Below are 24,200 nucleotides of genomic sequence, written 5' to 3'. Positions count from 1 at the left end.
AAATATGGACAAGGCTCATTAATTATTATACTTTGAAATTGTTAATTGCTTATCTTGCTACTCTATCTAATTATTTAATGGGTTAATAAAAACACATATATTACCATAACATTTTTAGTATGTTGATAACAACCATATTTTAATATAATTTATTTATTTGTATATTTTATTTAAAGGCATTAAATTAAAAAATATATTGTCCTGAGAAAATGGAACTACCTTGTGACCCAACAATTTCACTCTTCAGAGGTATCTATCCAGAGAAATCCAAAATGCTAATTCGAAAAAATATATGTACCCCTATGATTATTGCAGCTCTTTTCACAATAGCCAAGACATGGAAACAACCGAAATGCCCATTGGTAGACAACTGGATTAAGAAACTGTGGTACATTTATACAATGGAGTATTACTTGGCCATAAAGAATAAACTCTTACCATTTGTAACAATATAGATGGACCTAGAGAACATCATGCTAAGTGAAATAAGTCAGACTGAGAAAGACAAATACCATACGATCTCACTTATATGTGGAATCTAAAGAACAGAATAAATGAGTAGGGTGGGCAGAGATAGTCTCAGAGATATAGAGAAAGGGCTGGTAGTTTCTAGATGGGAGGAGAGTGGGGATGAGGGAGAAGCTGAGGCGATTGGAAAGCACAAATTGGTAACCACAATATTGCCAGGGGATGCGAAGGACAGTTTGGGCAATATAATCAAAAGTGTTGTAAGGATTTTGTGGGGTGTCAGATGGGCACTTGTCTCATTAGGAAGACCAATTCATGGACGGTGTGAATGCCTGACCACTGCACTGTACACCTGAAGCTGAAGCTGAATAATATTGAATGTTAACTATAATTTAATACATATATAATCACAGGATGTGGAGTACAGCATAGGGAATAGAGTCAATGGAATTTGTAACAGCTATGTACAATGTCAGAGGGGTAGTAGATTGGGAGAGGAGGGCTATCATTTTGTGAGGGGTGTAAATGTTTAACTATTACATTGTTATGTACACCTGAAAATAAATAAATAAATAAATAAATAAGTAAATAAATAAATAAATAAATAAATAAATAAATAAAATTATTATTCTGAGAAGAGGTCCACAGGTTTCACCAGACAACCAAAGGGGCCCTTGGCACAAGTAAGGTTAAGAATCTTTGCTCCCAAGCAATGCCCCTCCTGGGAATCTAACCCAAGAGAAATGAAAATCTACATCCCTACAAAGGCTTGTATGTGCATGTTGTTAGCAGCATTATTCATAATAGCCAAGAAGGGAATGGTTTATCCCTTCATTAGAATACTACTGTAGCAATAATAAGAACTGAGTACTGATACTCGTACATGCTACAGTATGGATGTGCTTCAAAAACATGCTGCTAAGTGAAAGAAGCCCGAAAGCAAAGACTACAAATTTTATGATTTCATTTATGTGAAATGTCCAGAAAAGGCAGACCTATATACAGAAAGTAAATTAGTGGTTGCTTGGAGCTGGGGTGAGGAAGATGGGATTAACTGTACACGGGCGTGATGGCTCTTTCTTAGGGTAATGGAAATGTTCTAAAATTGGATTGTGATGATGTTGCACAGCTCTGTAGATTTGCTAAAAATCATTGAATTGTACACTTAGAATGGCTGAAATTCATGGTATTTAAATTAAACTTCAATGAAGCTGTTAAAAAAGCAAGAACCTTTGCTTCATTGTATAACCAGAGCATGTATTTATTCTTCCATTAATGGATATTTAGGTGTTTTCCATTTTTTGGTTTGGCTAATAATAGCAGTATTGCTTTGAGCATTCTTGCATATTTCTCCTTCTGTACCCACTGGGATGTCTCTCTGGTAGAGAGCCAGAGACAAAATTACTTTATTGCTTCAACTTTACTGGGTATTGAAATATTGCTTTCCAGATGGTCGCAACGATTTATATTTCAGCATCAGTGTCTAAGAGTTCTTGTCAATTCATAGCTTCACCAATACTTGCTATTGTCAGTCTTTTAAGTTTTGACAATCTAGTAGGTATGAAATGGTATCTTGTTTTACCTTGTTTTATAACTTTTGTCATCTGGTATCAGACACTGGTGTTTCTCTTTTTTTGACTCAAGGCAGAGTAGTGGTTAGTTGCTAGGGAACATTCTGTCTATATTTGAATTATGGTTCCACAATTTTCTAGGAGTTAAGTAACCTGGGAAAATTATTTTATTCTTGTTCTGTTGTTGTGCTGCTCTGAGTAGTATTATTTTATATATTTCCCTGTTTTCCATGGAGGTAACCAAATCATTGGTGATATATACAAACTATTATAATGAATATGTGAGTTGCAAAAGTTAATTGGATTTTTATGCAGAAATAATGTATCATAATTAAACTGAAGAACACCAAAGATAAAGCAAAATTCTTTAAAAAGCAGAAAAAATATATAGATTACCTTCAAATAAACTGCAGTTAAGATGACAGTTGACTTCTCAATGGCAGTAATGAAAGCCAAGAGACAATACAACAGTATATTCAATATGCTGGAACAAATTAACTGCCAACTAAGAATTCAGTTTGTTCCTTTGCAATTCTTATGGATTGCTTTGTTGTTGTTGTTGTTGTTATTTCACTGACTAGGATCTCCAATAGAATGTTAAATAAAAATGATGATGAAGGAGGGCATGTTTATCTCATTGTTGATCTTAAAAGTAATGCTTTTAATGTTTCACCAATAAGAATAATATTTCTTGTAGAATTTTTTTGCAAATGTCCTTCATCAGATTAAAGTAGTTCCTTTCAATTTTCATATTGCTATGCGTTCATCATAAATAGATGCTGAATTTCCTATATCTATTGAAATGATTATTTAATTTTTTAAATAGAGTTACGAGCTTTTCTAATGTTATTCTTTTAGGCATGGAGTGAACCCAACTTTGTCATACTGTATTATCTTTCTTCTGGTGGATTGTTAAGAATTTGTGCATCTTTGCACATGAGTGATTCAGATCAGTCCATAATTTTCCATTCTCGTATTCTCTAGTCTGGGTGTGGCAAGTGGCACAAAGGTTGATTTGATCTTCTACTCTTGCCCCCTTATTAGTCACCCTTCTGCAGTGTAAGCCCTGCACACTGATACATATTGAACATGATGTTTAATTAAACTAAACTCTTATTAATAAAGATTGAAGTTAGTATCCTCCTACTGAACACTAATTCTGATTACACCAGCCTCAAATTGCATTACATATATATATATATATATATATATATATATATATATATATATATATATTCCACAACTTAACTTTTAAATTTCTATGTACAACATTTCTTTGTTACCATATTATTCATTATTATTACCATTATTCTGCTCAGAATTTTTAAAAACAGCTGCTTTGTTAAGGGATGATCGACAATAAAAAAGCTGTACATATTTAACAAGTACAACTTGATGAGTTTGAAGGTAAGTATATACCCATGAAACCATTACCACAGTCTATGCCATAAACGTATCCATCACCTCTAAAAGTTTCTTCCTGTCCTCATTATTTATTATTTTTTGATAAGAACACTTAACATAGCAAATTTTTAAACATACAATACAGTATTGTTTCTTGTGTCTCAGACCTTCCTTCAATGTGTGTTATATAACAACAATTAAAAATGAAGATACAATGGACAGGTTAATGGTAGCTTAGACATACAAGTGAAAAAGAGGGAATTAAGGAACTGAAGAAATTCTCTCAAATGCACTAGAGAGACAAATGGACAGAAAATATAACAGAAAGGTTAAGATATATGGAAAAGTGAGTGAGGAAATGTAGTTTGCATCTGAACTGAGTTCCAGAAGGCAAGACTAGGTAGAATGTAGAGAAGTAAATTTCAAAAGAGCAAGGCCTCACTCACGTCATCCTAATTCTAGCCCTTCAAAGACCTGATTTTCTTCCTCCTTTTGATCTATTGCCTCACATCCCTAATGGCCAGACTCACCTGGAAAACAGAGGTCACAAAAATTTTTTGAAGTTTTGCTTTCCACATTTAAAACTTTATTTTTAGCAACTGATGCTTTTGTTGTCTACAGGGTGAGTCACGTTTAATATTCAAAATATGTAAAAACTGATGCAGCATGGGCATGATGACCTAGAAACAATGCCCCTCTAGTCAGAATTGATGCTGCCGGTGAACGTGAGGTAAGACTACGCATATGCACATCGGCTTTATGTTCTATATCAGCAGAGATGGATCTAGGTCTTGTGGTGCATGAGACATATATAACTTGGGAGTCCTTTTTAAGAAAAATAATAAATTATGTATAAAAGGGAATGTTTGTTAAGAATGAGAAAAATTTACAACAGTACAAAATTGTAAAAAGCTGGCAAAAACATCACGAAATCCAGAAAAATAGCATAATATTTTTATTAATGAACTGCCTGACCCACTTCTGTAATATTTCTTTTCCTACATTTTTGGCTGCATATTCTTCAATAAATTGCTTCATATGTCATAGACTTCTTATGCTTTGAGAGCATTTTGGGGATCGTAATAAATTCATACAGTCTGAACATCCATCTGGTATGAACAAACTCATATGTCTTGTTAAGAGTTGACAAAACAGTAAAAGCTATCCTTTACTCTTGCAATAGTACAAATGAGATCTTAAAGTGGCTTGACTATTTAAAAACTGGTTTGTTTTTCAAAAATGTCTGTTGAGAAGCTCTTTTGTTTATTGTATGATTTGACTTTCTATACATATTAATGGGATTGCTATTTTGAATTTTTTTTAAATAAAACTCTGATTAAATGGTATTGAGTAAAACAATTATCCATCTGAACAGAACAAAACTGAAAGATCATGGTGCTTGTCCAAGGCACGACATTTGTCAAATAGAAGCTGCTACAAACCTTCATGTATGTTGTAGTGATCATATAAACTATATTTTTCTTTATATTATTTTTATCTTCTCATCTTTATTTCATGTTTGGGAGGGTACTAATTCTCATAATTTTCATTATCTCTTCTATTTCATTATTATCATCTATATTCTTCGCTATTTTAATTCTTTTCTTGGTCTTAATGACATTGACTCTCAGAGATTTTGGTTCCCATTGTTATATAAAAGGATAGTATTTGATATTTTAAAACTTGAAGCCATTAAAAAAATGTTTTTTATGTTTTTGACATTCTCTACAATACTTCCTCATTATATTTGAATATTCGTATAATGAATTATTATGAAAAACAAAATTAATTTGAATTTAAGGCATACCAAAAGCAAACACAATTATTATCAAGTTACTCATACTGATACCACATTCCAAGTTCTATTCATAAATATTTTTTAGATTTGTCACTGGAACACTTGTTTCTTCAGGCCATTTTATTGCAGTGGTGATAATTTTGTGCACTTTTTGTTTGAAACCGTCAGATTGTCAGAGTGAGGTGCGTCAGACCCACTAAATATGTGATTCAATAGATTGGGAATCATGGAACATGAGACTTCACTTATAGAAATATTTGCTGTTTGTAGTGGTATTACAGGTTTGTACCAATCAAATACAGGAATTCTAGTTAAATTATACAACATCAAAAGTGTATAGTTATCACTGTAAACATTACATTATTTCATGTATGTCTGACAGAGGAGAACTTTTGAAATATTTTATGACTGGAAGAATTTTCCACAGACTAGCTTCTGGCTCCATACATCATGTACATTGTTACCTCTCCACATATTTCTGGTACCAGGGGCCACAGGACACAGTCTGTGATACAACCTATAGAACACAACCTGTGATACAACCTCTAATCGGCGCCTATAGGTCATGTCTAGTTAGGCCCACACAGTGGACAGCAAGAGTATTTCTGGAAGTTATTCTTTACTGAAACAGAATCTGGCAATAACTTAAGTGAACAGATAGTGACTGCAAACCACATAATAATAATCAACTAAACTCACACGCAGTGAACCTCCAAATTAATTTCTGTCCCTCCCTCCCCTAAAATGCTCACAGCTGCTCCAGTGAGAGTTTACACAAAGAGAAGTGTTGTGAAGAGGTAGTTAAATAGGAAGGGACAATTTCTTCACCAATGTGGCCATAGCTTCTCCCTTCTCTAGGCCCCCTTAGGGCCTTGGGGGAGACTGTACAAGGGAAAGCCTCATACGTAAGCCTGTGGCCTCAGTTGAGAGGCTAAGGTCCAATTGTGTTATTCTCCGTATGGGTAACCAGTCGCCTGAGCACATTTATTGAAAACTTCATTTTCCCCCTTCTGATCTGCAGTGCCAGCTGCTGATATACTGAGTTTCCAATACAATTGGGAACCCCCAGTCATATGATCACACATTCATGTGATCACTGCACACGGTGCTGGTTTCCCCTCATGGATGGTGCCTTTTTAAAATGTCCTGGTCTCAGGGATTTCCTTGACTTTCTGGAAGCTCAGTAATACAACAAAATTATGTTCTATGCTGGATCTTGTTGTTTTACAGGAAGAAGTCCTCCAAGAATGTATAACATTCCATACTGTCAGAAGCAGATGTCTCTGTCCTTGGAGTTCTAAATTTTGGTTATCGTATTTTTCACTTTGAGAACGCCTGGTCATTGTTGATGGCCTCTTATTCTTACTTATAGTTTTGAAATATTATTGCATTTTTCTAAATGTATTAAATATATACATCTTGTATTATGTAGCTGATAACTCCATTATGTGAAGTGTTTGTGGGTCTGAGTCTGGTTATCTACTGTTTCTATTGACTCACTGGGTTCTGTTTTCTCACCGTATTAGTGATTTTTGATTATGACCATATGTTCAATACATCTTTATCTATTATAATTCTTTGAAGCCTGACTTAAACAAATTTGAATTTGTTTCTGGCAGGTGCCTGGGAGCACTTTCCATCCAGGACCACTTTAAAATTAATTCTTGGTTGGAGGTTTTGCAAATCAAACAGAAGTATAATTTGAGCCAGAGCTTCTTAAGAACCAGATTACAGCTTCAAATTTTGCTGAGAGAATTCCCCTGCCATCACCACCCTATGCCAATATTGAGACAAATGAAAACATTTTTCTAGTTTACCTTTCCATTGAGAGTCTAGGTACTGAGGATGCGTCAATATTTATGCATGAGTTTCTTATCACAGTACTTCACAAACTACTTGTTGGCAATCTATCATGGACAGATACTTTTGTAAAATACAAGAAAAATGAGTTACTAGAAAAATGGAATGCTGCTTGTATTTTACTACACTATAAAGTTACTATAAAAGTTTCTTAACACCTACTCTCAACTTCTGTACGTATCTCTGGACTGGCAACAAATAATTTGTAGATAGATCTGCAAACCTCACATACAGTAGCATTATTCTATCATTCTTCTCACCTTGGGTGGGCCCTAAGATTTATCTCCTGTTCCTACACCCCACATGGCCATGAAAATGGAAGTTCAAGGTCTATTGAAACGGGCAGGTGGCACGGAGTCCTGTGTGGATTGGCCACTCACTGACTTATCTCTGACTTCCTGCTTTCACTTCATTTTTGACCTCTAGAGATGTCTCTTTATATCTCACAAGTTTGGCAATGAGTTAAAAGAGGTTCCCCACGATCCAACACTCCCTTTCTTAACTAAAATATATGTAATAATGTTCATCAAAAGACATGCATAAGAGTATTTTCAAGCACATTTTCCATAGTTGCCCCAATCTGAAAATAGCCAAAATTTGCATTAACAATATGTAAACAAATGATCATTTCTGCCCCCCATGCTATGTAATAATAAGAATGAGCAAACTATTGCTACATGCAACAACATGGATCATTCTTACAAACATGATGTTGAGCCAAAGAAGCCAGGCATAAAATCGTATATATTGTACAATTCCATTTAGATCAAGTTTAAAAACAGGCTAAATGAACCATCCTGAAGACATGCTATGTCCCTGCTTATCATCCCTCCCATGCCTTGGGGAGGAGTGATAGCTCAGAGGGGTTACAGGCACTTGTGCCTAATGTTCTCTGGATGTTGTCATATGGGGTGTTCTGTTTATGAAAATGCACTGAACTCTGCACTTAGGATTTGTTCACTTCTATGTGCATATTTATACTTCATTAAAAAGTTTACTTAATAAACAGTATTTAATAAAAATTGTTTATCCAACAGTGACAGTCACCAAGCTGCAAAAACGTGGAAGCCTGAAAGTCATTGTCAGCTCTTCTCTCTCCCCTTAGCCCTTGTCCAGCCAATGAGCCAACTATTAACCAGTCCTGTAGTTCTCGCTCTTAAATATTCTCAGCTCCACCCTCTTCCCTCTATCTCCCCTGCAGACCATCACCTCTCACCTGAGCTACTTGTACCACATCCTAATCCTTTCCTGGCAGCTACTTTCACGGCTCTCCAATTCACTGTAATCAAGATGATCTTCCAAACGTACAAACATAACCATTGTATACGTCCCTGCTTAAAATCCCTTCCATGCCGCACTATTGCTTTCAGGAAAAAACCCCAAATCCTGCAGTGGCCAACGAGGCCCTACCCAGTCTGTTCACTCTCAGTGCTAGGAGCTCACCAGGGCCAGTAGACTACCTGGATGCTCTACTCCATCAGCACTGAGATTCTTTCAGGCCTTGAATCTGCCACTTTCCTGTCCACATAGGCTCCTTCTTCCATGCAGTTCCTTTAGACTGAAATATTTTTTCCTCCTCTCCTCCGCACTTTTTACCAAACTAACCACTCATAGATCTTGACTCTTTCTCGGTTAGGCCTTTTTTTCTTGCCATCCTTTATTTCCCTTTAAAGTATGCCTCACTTTCATAACTCCATCATTGATGATAGTAATTGATGTTGACACCTGTCTATCCCACTGAAATATAATCTTTGTGGAGCAGGCATTGTGTCCATCTTGCTCACCACTGTTCTCCCAGTGCCTAACCCATGCACATAATAGTTGTTCAATTAACATTTGCCGAGTAAATGAATGAATGCATGTACTTTGCTATACCGTAATAGACATACACTGTGCTGGAGACGATCACATTAGAATATTATGCTGGATATTTATTTAAACGCTGGGGAAAACTTACTAGAAATGTTTTCTCAATCCTTTTTGGGCATTCCTAGATATTCTATTCCTTAGTTAATTCTTTTAGCTCATGTCACTCCGACCCAAATCTCTCCATCAGTGATGTGATCTGCTCTTGCCTGCTTCTCCTGCCTCATCCCATACTGCATTTCCCTTCTCCTGCTGCCTTTCCTGAGCCTTGAATGTCCCAAGTGTGGTCCTGCTGTAGGCCTTCATACTAGCTGTGTGCTCTGGCAGCACTGCTGTTCTCCTGCATGGTCACGTGGTAGACTCTTCCATGTTCATGAAGTGTCAGCTTCAGTTTCACTCTTCCAGGAATCTCCCTGATTCCTTAATCTATAGGAACCTCCCTGCCCTAGATACTCTCTACCACGTCATCCTGTTTTATTCCTTCATAACATTTACCGGTGGCAGAAGTTATCATTTATTATAATGTTTACTGTTCTAGCCCAACACTATAGATTGTAAACTCCATGAGGGCAGGTATTGTATTTGCTTTATTCACTACTGTGTGCACTGCATCTAGCAATTTGACTGGCACATAGGAGGTGTTTGATAAATACTGATTGAATGAATGTGTTGGTGACTGAGCATTCATTTATCCATTCAATATAGAACAGTGTTATCCAATAAAACTTTCTGAAGTGATGTAAAAAAAGTCCATGTGTTAGTCAGCGTTGTCTAGAGAAACAACCAACAGGAGATTATATATATGAGGATATGTACTATAGGAATTGGCTCACATGGTGATGAAGGCTGAGAAGCCCCACAATCTGCCATGTGCTAGCTGGAGAACTAGGAAAGCCAGTGGTGTAATTCAGTGAGTCTGAACGCCTGGTAGTGTACGTCCTGATCTGAGGCCAAAAACTTGAGAACCAGGAGTGCATGTCTGAGGGCAGGAGAAGAGAGATGTCTCAGCTCAAGCAGAGAGAAGGAGTTTTCCCTTCCTCCACTTTTTGGTTTCATTTGGGCCCTCAATGGTTGGATAATGCTCACTGACATTGGAGAGCCAGCTGCTTTACTCAGTTCACCAACTGAAACGCTCATCTCTTGCATAAACAGCCTAACAGATACACTCAGAAATCATGTTTTCTAAGCTATCTCGGCATCCCTTAGGCCAGTCAAGTTGACACATAAAATTAGCCAACACAGTCTATAAGTTCTCTGTGCGATACATTGATGACTAACCACATGTGGCTATTGAATACTTGAAATGTGCGTAGTGTGACTAAAACTTGATTCTAAATTTTATTTCATTTCGATTTGAATACACACATGTAGTTTAGGGCCTATCATAATGGAGAATGCAGCAATAGAGAACCTGATTTAGGAAGGGGGGTGCTGGCCAGGAAAGGTCTTTCAGAGGCAAACAAACAAACATGTGAATGGAGACTTGGAGGATGAGCTGACAGCACTTAAGAGAGGAGTGAGGTGGGGGAGGGGAAGAGTGAGGGTGCAGTTAGGACACCAGAAATGGGAGGCACATCCCAGAGAGAGGAAAGAGCGTGTGTAAATCCCCGGGAGCAGAGACGCTTGAAAAAAGGGATCTTTACTGTTGAGGAATTGGTTCCTTTTCAGAAATGTTATGATATAATGACTTTTTCTTGACCCATGGCTTATCTCATTTTAGTGAGATGGCTTATCTTTCATTTTGGGGTGCATTAAGTAACATGTTCTGGCCGGACATGCACATCAGAACCAATCTTCAAATATCCCACCTTTCCCAGTGAAGTTTCATTTCCTAAAGAATTAGCTAAACTTTTTTTTTTTTTTTTTTTACTTAAGAGCCTCTATTTCTTCAGATTGTACCACCTCTTATGGGTAATACGGTTTATATATTTACTAACTGCTATGTAAGGAAGAGTTTTCTCTTATTTGGCCTTTTATTACCATTTTGGAGCCTAAAGAGTTGACTGATTTCAGTTTGTTCACCCTCTCCATATTTATGTTTATATATCTTTTGATTTTATATACTTTCTGCTTGACTTTTACATAATAAACAAGAGTAGCGATTCACTTTCCCTATGTTAATATAGCAAAATGTTTGGCTCAAAAATCAATGAAAGGCAGACAATGAGTGAGCTCTTGCAATTTTTAAATGTAATTCAATGTCTGTTTCTATATTTCATTTAGATTCATAACATCACAATGATTTGAAAATTGTGGATCTGACAGATATAAAATTCTGATTATATGTATATATATATACATATATATATACATATATATATTTAATTTAAGCCCTATTGTGTTATGATTATTCAAATTCAATACTGGGAAATAATTTCTACTTATTCTCAAGAAAGGATTTATAGTTTAAGAATGCTTAATTGTAATTTTTTGGGTGGACTAATTGCCATTTCAAAGCTCTTTTAATTATAAAGGAATCTTACTCCATTTTAAACTTCCTTTCCCAGATTAACTCATGTTTCACCTCTGACAGTACCTTTTTTATTTTTTGCAGATTTTTTGGATGTAAACCAATTTAGCTTGAAAAGCACTTCTCTATTTTTTCCATTTAGTTTGAGGATTTGTAGGCTTTGTGGACCAGACAAATATCCTTGAAGATGTTTGTTATCGTTCATTAAATAGAATTAAAATCTAAGGTTTAGCACACGAGCTGGGAAACTGGAAGTTTTGAATTGTAACCTGGTTTGCCACCTTATTGTGTGACTTAAATTATATTGCTCTAGAAGGAAGATGCGATTCTTAATGTTCAAGGTGATTCTATACCCATATTCTGCATTTTCCTGATTTATTTTTAAGATTATTAAAAAGCATTAATAATAAATAGTCGCACTGGATTCAACCAAGAAAATCTCGGAGATGTGTGCGGTTGGGCCTCTATTACTGTAAAGGCGCAGTCCGGTCTAAAGGGCTGCTAAGTGGGCTTTACCAGCATCTACCCTCTTTTTAAGCAGCTCAACAACACTCAGGGCATTATTTAAACAGTCTCTCTGCCTGTTAATGAACAACCACAGGGCTGTAGTCAGTGATCCCAGCCTGAGTGGTTAAGAGTGTAAAAGTTGCCTGAATGTATGTAGCAAAGTAATGTGTAAAGTAAGGAAAGCACAAAAAAGGGGGAAGATTGGAAAATAAACTGAGTCACATAAATTGGATGTTAAGAAAACCACGGTGAGAGAGGCACAAAAAGAGTACTCCTTATAAAGTGGAAAGAGGGGGACCTCCTGGGAATTGGGTTCTTGGAATTTAGTGCCACTTATGTCCTGGACCCAATATCAGGGTTTTACTAAATGATTTATTTAAAGCAGTGACCTGGGATCAAGTGTGGCCAGATTTGATCCCAGGCTTCTCTTCTGAGAGCCCTTGACAAATTATTTAAGTTCTATGAATTTCAACTTTCTCTTCTTATAAAATGAGGATAATTATACCTACTTCACAGGCTAATATAAGAATTAAGTGAAGTAATCTGACATTCGATAAAGAATAGTTAGTTCTCTTCCCGTCCTTCTAACAATATCAACATGCATTCCTTAGAGGCATTTTCTAGGGTTAAGAGCTGGGACTCTAGAATCAGATGCAAGTTCAAGTCATAGCTCTCCCACTTACCAGCTGTGTGACCTTGGACAAATTATTTGACCTCTCTGTGCTTTAGTTGCATTATATGTAAAACAAGGATATCAGTAGTACTTTTCCTACAGGGTTGTTATGAAGATTAAGGGAGTTAATATATGTAGAGGACTTAGGACAGTGCTTAGGACATAGTAAACATATTTAAACTGTTGGCTAAAAACGTTCAATAGTTTTGGATTCTTTCTAGAGGTGATTCATTTTGTCTTATGTCATATTCACATAACTGGACAGGAAGACATGGTAATAGTCTTGCCAGGTGTAGGTGACTTTCTTGTAATTCTGTTTAGGACAACATTGCCTGCCCGGAACAGAGGGTAGTGGTAGCTTTCCTCCTAACTTGCGTTGTAGATGGTTGCAAGGCAGTTCCCAGTGAGGGCCTTTGGAGCCAGAGACCAGGCTGCCTTGCATCCAGCCTTTGTCACCTATATTGGGCAAATTAACATTTATGATTTGTTTCCTTCCTTGTGAAATGGGAGTAATTTCTGCCTCTCTGGGTGGTTTGAGGATTAAATGAGGTAACTTTTCTACAGCCCATTTGGCTGAGCTGCAGTGGTAACGATTATTACATCAAATACACACACACACGCACACACACGCACACACGCACACACACAATGCCAAAAAATGTATATATATTTTAAGAAAGGAAAAACTATTAAAATTGTAATAATATATACCCATAACAAAAGATGAATACAAGTCACGTGTATACAATTTTTTGATTTTATATATATATATACATGGGTGCATCAAAAAAATGTATACAAGTGGACACTTTGGTCAACACTGCTCAAGCAATAGTTGGCGGTAATCAGAAGTGTCTGGATGCTGATGGTAACCACTTTGAGCACCTCTTGTAATTATACAAGTCAAACATGACTTGTATTCATCTTTTGTTATCAATATATATTGAGTATTACAATTTTAACAGTTTTTTCCTTTCTTAAAATGTGTATTTTTTGGCACCCTCTGTATATTTCAGTTGAGCTCTCTAGGATTTTGAAGAACCAGAAAGCAGCCAGAAGTGGGCCGATTCTATTGCCTGAACTCTCAGCCTGAGTAAGAAGAAAAACACCAATCTCCTCCTTTTGCAACTAAGTGACTACAGAAGTCTCTCCCTTTGGAAACTGCCTTTCACTGCCCCCCACCCCCACTGCCCCCAAATACAGGCAAAGACACCATCCCTTGCAATTTTATAATCTGCTCACTTCTGTACCTGCAGGTTTATCTGGGTTTGGTGGCAAGCCAAGGGTGGGTGGGGAGAGGCATTAAAACCTGGCAACCCTGCTCCCCATTTCGCGATGCCCCAGGGCTCCTGCCAGCCGTCCTCCGTTAAAACCTGCTTTTTATTTCACTTCCCCGCAGTCTCGTGTGCAGCAGCTCATTACCACCGGATTCAATCAGCGCTGCCAGCATCTACCCAGAACATTTTCCCCTTCCCCCATTTCAGGGACATTGGTCGTAGCTGACATTTAAAGGAAATAAACACTGACTCAAAAATGAGAACATTCTCGCCTGAAAAACCCAACAGCAATGAATAACAGAACAGTCCAGCAAAGAGCGCCTGTCGGGGCTCAGCCCCGCCAGCCCTTCCTGCCGCACAATTCCCCACACCCGAGCAGCACAAATCACCATTTCCAGGCACCATTCGAGGCTGCCAACTCCACTTTCGCTTAATCTCATTTTAAATCCCGCTACAGATGAGGCTCTGTCGCTGCAGCGAGGAGCCGGGCAAGGGGCAGCGGGAGGGACGCAAGGCCTGGATGGGAAGGGAGCGCAGAGGCCCCTCGCGGTTCGGGGCCGCGGGCGATCCCCCAGAACAAGCGCGGGCCGCCCCGGATCGGAGGCAGGCGAGCCCCGAGGGGCGCGGGGCGCAGCCGGCGCACACAAAGAAGCCGGCGCCAGCTCCCGTCCCCACCGGCTCTCTCCTTCCCCCGCGCCTCCTCTCTGGAAAAAGACGGAAATCCGAGGGCTAACGGGGATGGTCTCCTGTCTTGCTCCTCCGGACAGCTGGGCGGGAGGCTCTCTCTCTCTCTCCGAGGCGTTTATGTCCCTCACTGTAGATTCGCAGACCCCCGTGCCCCCCATCAGGGACCCCAGATCCCCAACTCCAGCTCGCGCCCCTCAGCGGCCCTTCCCGGGGTGACCTAGGCTCAGGCGCTGGGGCCCCGGGAGGTGTGCGCGCCACGCCGCGCGAGGTGTGGGCGAGCGAGCCCGGGAGGGCGGGGACGGGCGGGCGCGCGCCGGGCGGCGCGCGGGGGCGGAGGAGCGGCTGGGACACGTGTGGCTGTGGCGGGGCGGGGGTGGGGGGGGACTCGGCGCCCGGGGCTTTAAGAAGGTGTGGAGGGGGGCGGGCGCTTTCCCAGGCCTGACCGAGGGGCGTCGCGCAGAGGCGGCGGCAGCGGCGGCGGAGACGCACGGAGGCGGTGGACGACGCGCTGAACGACGAGCTCTCGGCATCCGCAGCCCTGGCCCCGCTCTCCCGCGGCCCAAAGAAACTTTGGGAGCCGCAGGCTCCCGCCGAACTTCCCGGCGGGACTCCGCTCCTGAGCCCGCTCTGCTCCTGTCCGCCGCCTTCTCGCCTTCCCTCCGCGTGGCTCCTCGGTCCCGGCGTCTCCAAAACTGAATGAGCGAGCGGCGCTCGGGGGGCGCGGCGGCGGCATGGAGCGCAATTGCTGGGCCGCGCGGAGTTTCCTCCTGGCGCTGTTGCTGGGGGCGACGCTGAGGGCGCGCGGGGCGGTGGGCTATTACCCCCGCTTCTCGCCCTTCTTTTTCCTGTGCACCCACCACGGGGAGCTGGAAGGGGATGGGGAGCAGGGCGAGGTGCTCATTTCCCTGCACATTGCGGGCAACCCCACCTACTACGTACCGGGACAAGAATACCATGGTAGGTACCACGGCATCTCCGCGCTCGCGGCCCGGCCCGGCGCGCCCGCGAGCGCAGCGCTTTCTCCTTTCCTACTTCCAAGAGGCCATTGAAACAAGAACCAAGACGACCCTTCCCTAAACATTGCGCTCTCGGGATGTTCAGAGAACAAAGTTAGTGAGAATCGAGTCGCGAGTTGGGTTTTATTCACCACACACTCCCCTAGCGCATATCCTCGTAAAGAGCTAGTTCCTGTGAGAAACGCCTGAGAATTCTCGGGGGTCAGTGTCTTTCCCCTTCACTCCTCGTTCGCGCAGGTGACACTTTGAATGAATCCGCGCATCTTGTTTCCTTAACCGTAGTAGTTGGTTCCAGAACTTTGTCCTGCTCCGGGTTCCCTCCGAAGGGACCCCGGGTGGGGTTGGGGCTGGCACCGGGCTTTGCAGATGGGCTGGTGACAGATCGACCAGCCCCGGTCCTCGGCCGCCCCGCGCGGTAGCCAGCCCGCTGCAAAGTTCCCGCTGCTCAGCAGCCAGGGGTCCCTCTCATTTTATTCAGTGTCCGACAGCCGTCCTGAAAGGTAGCGGCTGCTTCCAGCTCTCTGTTCTTTTTACAGGGTTGTTTAAAATGTCAGTAATTGATGTCTTTTTCTGATTCCTCTCTTACTTTTAACGTGCTGCTTGTGTTTAGAATGATCTCTGTGATGTTTATGACTTTGTCTTTTATTTGCTTATGATTTAAAGGTACCTCTAAAAAAAAAAGGATCATTATGGAGTCCTTCATCAAAATTAAATAGTATTATTGAAGAAGTAAAATTTAGCTCCAAGAAGTCTAATTTTATGTGGTGCCTGTACTTTTAGTATTTTAAGCTAGTAAATCGAATATGTGGGAAAATTAAAAGGTATTGTCTATTTTCTGTATTTCTGCTGGAAGGAACTTCTGAATATTTCACTTCCATGGAGCTTTTAAGCCGTGACAGGCGCTATTTAATAGGAATTTCAAGGGAAAAATACTAAGACCTAATCAAATAGAAACTGTTGTCTAGTAATCTCATATTATAGTTTCGATCTCTTGTAAGTAACAATTATTGACATAGCAGGAGATAATCCAGGGAGCAGCTGGCATTTCAGATAAACATATAAAAATGACAAGAATCTGTTTTCAATTAAAAAAAGCCTTTGATATGTGCTTTAAAATGTGTAGTCTAAATAAATATTTTCTAGATATTTAAAATAGTGCTTTTACAACTTTCTTGTGGCATGGTGGCAGCCTTGTCTGTAAAGTAGGAGTCTAATTTGGTGGAATTTTAGACTTTGGAAAATTAATTTTTTGTAACTAGTCCATTCTTTAATGAAAGGGTTGACTTCATTCTCTTCCCAAGAAAAATCTGGTGTTTTTCTGGAGTCACGAAAATCTTTTAAGTGGAAAGACCAGCTGATGTGATGGCAACCCAGCCCTAACCCAAAGACTGATTGATTGAGCCCGTCACTTGGTGTGACCCTTAGCAAAAGTGCTTGCCTGTTATGAGCTATAAGTGAGAGTAACAGTGAGCCAAGGCCGGGTTAAAAGATATGATTGTCAGTTGTGATGGGAGACCATGTGACAATACAAACAAAGCCTTATTTCTTATTCTGTTTTACACATCCTTTGTAAGTTGCCAGCATAGAAAACTTAAAAATACCAAAATATGACACAGTATTTGGTTTTGCGATAAAGTTAGCAAATGTAAGTCAACCTAAGACTGACCATAATCACATCCGTAAGTCTGAAAAGGAATGGATGATGTAGAGGAAGAATAGAGTGTAATACTTCCAGTTGGACATTGGGTGGGGGAAGTCTCGATGTCTACCTCTTTTCCACTACTGGAAAAGGTAGAGAAATTTTATTATGTAAGTTTAAGAAGATCATAGTGTTTATAGATTATAACCTTCTAGGTTGTAAGGTTTGAGAATAGTTAGTGTCAGATTTAAGATTCCTGTTACCCTGTTTTATCAATATTTATATTTTGACACTGGCTGTAGCTATAGGCCTTTAGTAAGGGAGAGTTTTTCCCTGTAAAGTGTTCTACAGGTAGAAGAAATGTTTAAAAATGAAACAATGCTTACATGTATCTCTTGTTCCTAGACTTTTGAAAATTCATGTTAAAAGTTATTTATGCAGTGTCTTTTAAGAATTGATCTGCTGATAGGAAAACTTAACCCTAATATACATTTGTGATTGACTCATTTTATACGGGAACAAAATAGAAGGTCATTCAGCCAAAAATTTTTAAAGCTAAGAGACCTGTAAAATATTAGCTGAGACTTTATTTCTAAGCTTCTGAATCTTTAAAATGTAGTATGTCAGAGAAAAACAAGTCTTAGCTATGATTTACATTGAATTCATCATTTGAAGGAGTGGTATTTGGGTACAGCTGATGGTTGTCACTTTTTTACCTAAAAGAATGCATTGAGAGAGGTGCGTATGTACAACCGCACCTAACACAGAACATTACTGTAAATGAGACTGTCAGCTACCCTCTGAGACTCATGCTGTGTGACAGAGCTTGGAATGTGAAATGGAGAGGCAAATGTCAGTCTGGTGGCTCAAAATGATGGTTCTCTGTATGTGTCATATTTATTTAAAGATTTCTGTTGAAAATCTTTTGGAAAAAAACAAAACCAAAAATATAATACGAAAGAATTTGAAGCCTGTGTGTCTAACAGAATTGTCACATTTCCAGTGTTAAGTAGTATATCCACCTATTTGCAGTTTTGGCAACTCTGTAAACAGTGCATGATTACTTCTACTAGTTCTTATCTCTTAATTAAGGGGTGTCCCGTGGTATCGCTGTTGTCATCTTCTTATATCTCTTAAACTCTGTTGTCTGTGACTGACTTTCCTGAGATGGCATTGTTAGTCACAGTGAACTCTGGTGTCTTTGCATGAGTACTCCACAGCGCAGAAGCACAGCAGAAGGTCTCATCTACATCCCGTTGAATTAGGAAGAAAGATCTCAGGGTCAGAACTTTTTGCTAGAATTTCCTTTTTCTTGCACAAATCCCAAAATATGGTCAATTTCTGCTCCATGGTTTCCAGGCCCAAACATGGAATTTTTTTTTTTTTTTGGTAGAAAGTTGCAAATGATGGGAAATAGGAAATGGAAATCTAGATGGCCCAGTCAGGTAGCCATTTCTCTTTCCTAGCAATGCCTGGAGATTCCCTGCTCCTTCTAGGGACCAGGACCATACTGTGTGCAAGCAAAGGTTGAGTTGATGTCTACCTTTCCTTTCCCATGATAATCCCTCCTTTTCATCCCTACCTCTCAGGTATCTACCTACCATTTTTTTGTTTGCAACGCCCTTCCCTATTCGATTTATAGTGAATGTACAAATATTTGTCAACATTCAGTTCTCCCACAGTCTTAATTACAACTGTGGAAGATGTTTTCCCCTTTTTGTTTAAAAGAATTTTGGCATCACTGAGCAGGCAGATAATATAGTTGGGGATAGAAAGACTTTAGATACAGCTGAAATCATGTCATGAAGGACCCATGTATTCACAAGATTGGCTTTACTCAGTGGCCATTAGAAGGAGAGGTCAGACATGAGAAAAAACATTATCTGTGAAAGCCAAGCATAGGTATATGAGTCTTCCTAAAGTGCTTGAGCTTTCTGAGACAATTTATCTGAATTAAAAAAAAACAATTTTATTGAGGTAACGTTTGTTAATAACATTATATAAATTTCAGGTGAAAAGAATCTCTGTTATTATGGTGTCATAAGATGGGGAAATGTTCTGTTACAGTGCAAAATATGCTCTGAAATGATTGAGAGAAAACAATTCTGCCTTCGGCAGAAATGAATTGGTGATAGGGCATGATGCTTTTAAAAGGGGATTTTTTTTTTTTTTTTTTTTTTTTTGGTATTCTGTAAATCCCATCTCACTATTGGTAGTTCTTTCATGCTACATTTCCGTTCCATTTTTTATTGTGGGGTGGGTGGGAAAAATCAGTTCCTACTGCTAAAATTGAACATTTACCTAAAAAAGGTTATAATCAGGATGCAGTATTTAGGGCACTGTGTTGTAACAATTGCCAGTATTACTATTACACATAGTTGTGTTCTGGAATCAACTGGTTGTTATTTTAAAATCGCTATTCAATGGCAATGCAATATAATGACCTCCTAGTACAGGAATGGTATACATGTCAGACATAATTTTTGGTAATATACTCCAGATTAAATTCTGTTCAAAGGAGTGATTTTATTATTTGAATTAATCTGCTATTGCTAAGGTAACTGTGTTGTTGATCAGGTGTATGGTTGTTTATCCTTTATATGTCTCAGATTCTGGGATCAGCATATTTAAACTCTCAGAATCATTTGTCAGATGCAATTTATAAGTGAAGTGCAGCTGTGTCCTTCTTGTATATGACTGAAAATTGAGCATTTTAAAGCATTTTGCTCCATTTGTCATATATTTCATCTCACTTTCTACATTTATTTCAAACCTTTTACTGATGTAGTGCAAATTGCTTGGTATAATTGTTGCTTTAATTTATATTCCCTGTGTGAATTTCCAACCATAAGCTAAAAAAAAAATTTTAAAAAATCAGATCTTTAGAGTTATAATTGAAAACATCTCATTTAGGCAGATATTCTTATTTCATTCACAGCACTACATTACTAGAAATTATTTAATTAGAATATTTCACTCCAGTTTTTATGAATCTTTAAACTTATTTTATTTTCATTAAATATCTTAAAAGTAAAATGAGAAAATTGTATCATTTGTAATATTTTTTACAGAACTATCTTATTCACATACATTTTTCTTTTCATATTTAAAAGGTAAATGATAGGTATTTTAACAAGATTTTCAAGTCCATACTATTGACTTCCAATTATATTCATAAATTAGTTTCATTCAAAAGAAAATATCTAAAATCTCTATTTTTGATTATTTTTTTCCTCTCTGGAACTGGTCAACTTTATAGAATAATCTGAGAACCTTACTTTATCAATTATTTAGGATATGTTGCATATTAAGCTGTAATTGTTCTTCTGATTATTTCAGATGCTGATTTGACACTTATTATGTCTTTAATCTTCACAAATAATTGCTGATGCACTGACCCCTTTATTTCAAAATAGCCTTTACTTTTGAAAAACAAGTTGAGTGACTGGTACTTTCTGAACATTGGCATCTAAAAAAAAACCTTGTCTATATTCTCACACAAAAATACAAAGTTCTCTTTTAATTTAAAGTTCTTTATGCATACAGAAATAGAACAAATGGTTGGCTCTGCACTCTGTCAGGAAAAGAAGGAAGGCAGAATGTATGCGTTTGGAATCAGCAGGTTCACTGTGAGCCGAGAGGTGGTTTAAGCTGTGTCTTAGTAATGACATAACACACATATAAAAAGCGAAATGCATTTACCTAAATATTTTGGGTTTAAGAAACATTTGGGTGATTAATCCATCCCCCCACCCCACTGATTTTAGCGTCATTTATAATAAAACTGAAGTGTGTAATTTCAATCTCATCAACCTTAAGCAAAGAAGTATTAAAAACACATTTCCAGAAATTGGAATTCAATTTTCAAATATGAAGATTCCTTAATGACTGGTCAAACACAGGAATGGTGTTTTTTGTTTTATTTGTTTATTTTTAAATTACTCTTGGCTCTCAGGAAATTTCTCCTGAAGTGATCTCAGTTTGGTGTTAGTTGTGTAGCTCAGAGAGAAATTTTCACTGTGGTCACGTGCCATGCCCATCTTATTGAAGGCAGAGCTTTTGAAGGGTTGAATGCTGTGCTTATGGGTTAACCAATTATTTCTGAAATGTGTGATTCTCTAAAGCTATATATTTTTTCCTTCTTTTTTTGATCCCCTGTAGGAACCAGTTATAGCAACTAAATTTTGGTTGTGCAGAAGGGTCAGTACGCACGTACAAATTTTGGTTTGTGGTTTAAGGCAGCTCTAATCACTCAAAAAACAAAGCTAATGTAATTTTTAGAATGCCACAAAGAGATAGCTCTAGGAAGTCTGAGATTCCAGAGTCAACATTGAAAACCCAGGTTATCTTTTAATGCTGAATTAGCTTTCCTTAGGAATAGAAAACGTTATTTTGAAAGCAAAATAAATTAAATTTTATTGATTAGAGGATTCGTTGAAACTATAAGAGTGCTCACGTGTGTTTCGTGTAGCACTGGTTATTCATGTACGTGGTGCCCTCATGCCAAGTGACTTGGAGAAGGAGTGATAGTAGTTTACCAAAAACTGCTACACTCACCTCAGAATCATCTCTCTCTGCCCCTCTCTCTTTCCTTCTGTACCTCACCTGCTTTCTCCCTTGGTCTCTCTCTTCCTCCTCCTCAATTTTTTCATCGTCTTCCTGTTTTTGCTGCCTTTCACCACGTCACAGGTCCTTGCTTTTCTTCTTCTTGTCCTTCCTCTTTTCTGCTTTACAGCTCTATTTCTTTGCTCTTTCTAGTTCTTTTTATTTCTTCCTTTCAGATTTCCTATCACCATCTCTACTCCATGTCTCTCCTCTGAAAAATATCGGTACATTTATATTAATTATTGTACTCATTGCATATTTGCAGTAATAGAAGTGTTGCTGTTAAAAATTTAACATTATCTTTCTGTGACATGCACTTGCCCTTTTCAAAATTTATGGGTTAATTATTCCTAATAATGGGCTCTTCCTCCTACACTGTAAAATCTCTCAGAAGAACCGTCCAGCCTGTAGCTGTTTAATTCTGAGTTAGCTACTTTCCCCACTGTCAGTTGTGTGGTCAAACTACAGATGCTGGAGTCTGTGCAGAGCAACACACATGCGCCATGTGGGAGAGTTGTAGGAATTAGAAAAACTGCACATTGAATTAGCTTGAGCCTAAAAGGCAGCTCAGTTGGAGATGTCTTAAATGTTTGAATATATAGAGACTCTTCCATCTGCCAGTAAATTGGTGAAGGACCATCCCTATCATCACGTCCGTCACCTCAAGTCATTTCATTGACTTGCCGGTCTCTTTGCCAAGGCTCACAATTGCAGGTGCTTAGCTATGAAACAGGGATGCTACCTTTTTAGGTGGCTGGCACTCAGCAGAAGTCAAAAAGGGGGTGGGGCCATTGGAATAAGGCAAACACTTGATTGGGAGTCAGGAAGGGAAGTGTGTGGCTCTGGGCTAAGTCCTGCCATCTTTCCTGAACGAGATCTATTTCATTGTTTTGTACCATGTGAACTCGAACGTCTATTCCAGCTCAAAAATTCAAAGACTCCTCGGCTGAGAGCTCAGACCTATTACACGGAAAAGAGAAATCCAGGGAGGAACAGTGATGTAGTGGAAAGAGTTCAGGCTCTGGCAGCACAGAGACTGTGTGGATCTGGTCTCTGCCGCTTTTACTTGTGTGCCTTCAGCAAGTTACCTGTCTTCTCCAAGCCTTGCTTGTCTCATTTCTCATGTAGGAATAGTAATGGCTATATTTCAGGGTTGTAATTTATTAAGGAAGGTAATGTGTATAAAGCACCTGGTACATGGTAGACGCTCGTTAGGAACTCATTATCATCTGGTACAATCACCCAGCATTAGATAAGGATATTTGAAGCATCGTATGTACAGATAGGAGCTACTCACTCATGCCTGTTTACTTTGTGCCTTCTTAATATGTGGCACATTTCAAGGGAAATTCCAAATTATTGAGAAGGGTCCCCAAATTAAAAAGAAAAACGAAGACTCATCACCAAATATTTATGATCAGAAAATGCTTTCCAGCTAAAATAAATATATGACTTGCCTAGTATAGAAAGAATTTGTATGGTTCTAGTCCCACCAAAACTGTTATTAACCAGCCAGTTCCTAAGTCAAACCTTCCTCTTCCTAAATTGAGTATTCCTTAGGTAGTGGTCATAAAAACACACAAATTTTGTGTGTTTAGGTGGTAGTCTAGGAAAGATGTCAAGATAAGTAAATAGCAACCTCAGTTTAATATTTTGTCAAAACCCATAATATATATTTCTACAACCCCATGTAAAATAATTTAAAAATACAAAACTATTTCAGCCCTGTTAGAGCTAAGAGAGATTGATTTTTAGAGTGGACCCAGAATCCACCAGGCCCTCAGGGACTGAGGGAGAAAACTTAAATCTGGAAGTTGTTAGGTGGTGAAGTGGAAGGCTACTTCACGGACAATAAAAAATACACTTGTCGGGATAAAGGCGTTGGCTGGCCAGTGTATCCTGTCTGTCCACTGTAGCAAAGCTTATGGGGGGGGGGGGACAGGTGACTATTAGTAGGTTGTTCGGGAGCACGGAGATAGATGATCTCAGGGACACAGTCCAGCATCTAGGAAAACTTCTCTCTCCAACTCATGTCAGCTGGGCTGGTTGGCATCTTCTTTCCTAGAGAGTATTTGAGGAAGATTGTCCTGTTTCTAGACCGCATAGTGTCTTGTTATGTGGCATAGATTGCTTGTTGTCTATCTAGTTATTTCTAAAACCGCTTTTCTTAACTAACTGATTTTGTCAAGAACCACTATGTGTCCTGTTGAGAATATTCACCTCCAAGGCTCCTTTGCCACGTAACTTAGTGAGATGAAGTGGAAGTCTACTGGGTAGGGTCTTTAGAAAGATTATTGATAAAATTGATAAAGATGACTTTAAAAAAAGGCTCAGCAGAAACTTGATTTTTACCCTGCCC

The 24,200-nt window shown here is 38.9% G+C and overlaps 1 protein-coding gene across 1 annotated transcript in view; it reads left to right on the top strand.

Annotated features, from left to right (window-relative positions):
- The first annotated feature begins 15,033 nt into the window (after positions 1-15,033).
- The window catches only part of RELN (reelin), a 496,978-nt gene continuing 487,811 nt past the window's right edge, over positions 15,034-24,200 (top strand). Inside the window, 1 exon segment of the mRNA XM_033088143.1 lies at positions 15,034-15,538. Coding sequence (XP_032944034.1) covers positions 15,313-15,538 — 226 coding nt within the window. The 5' untranslated portion in view covers positions 15,034-15,312.

Source organism: Rhinolophus ferrumequinum, chromosome 20, assembly GCF_004115265.2.
Source record: "Rhinolophus ferrumequinum isolate MPI-CBG mRhiFer1 chromosome 20, mRhiFer1_v1.p, whole genome shotgun sequence".
Lineage (NCBI taxonomy): Eukaryota > Metazoa > Chordata > Mammalia > Chiroptera > Rhinolophidae > Rhinolophus > Rhinolophus ferrumequinum.
Note: the sequence above shows the minus strand (reverse complement) of the source record. Positions and strands in the feature narration are given on the sequence as shown.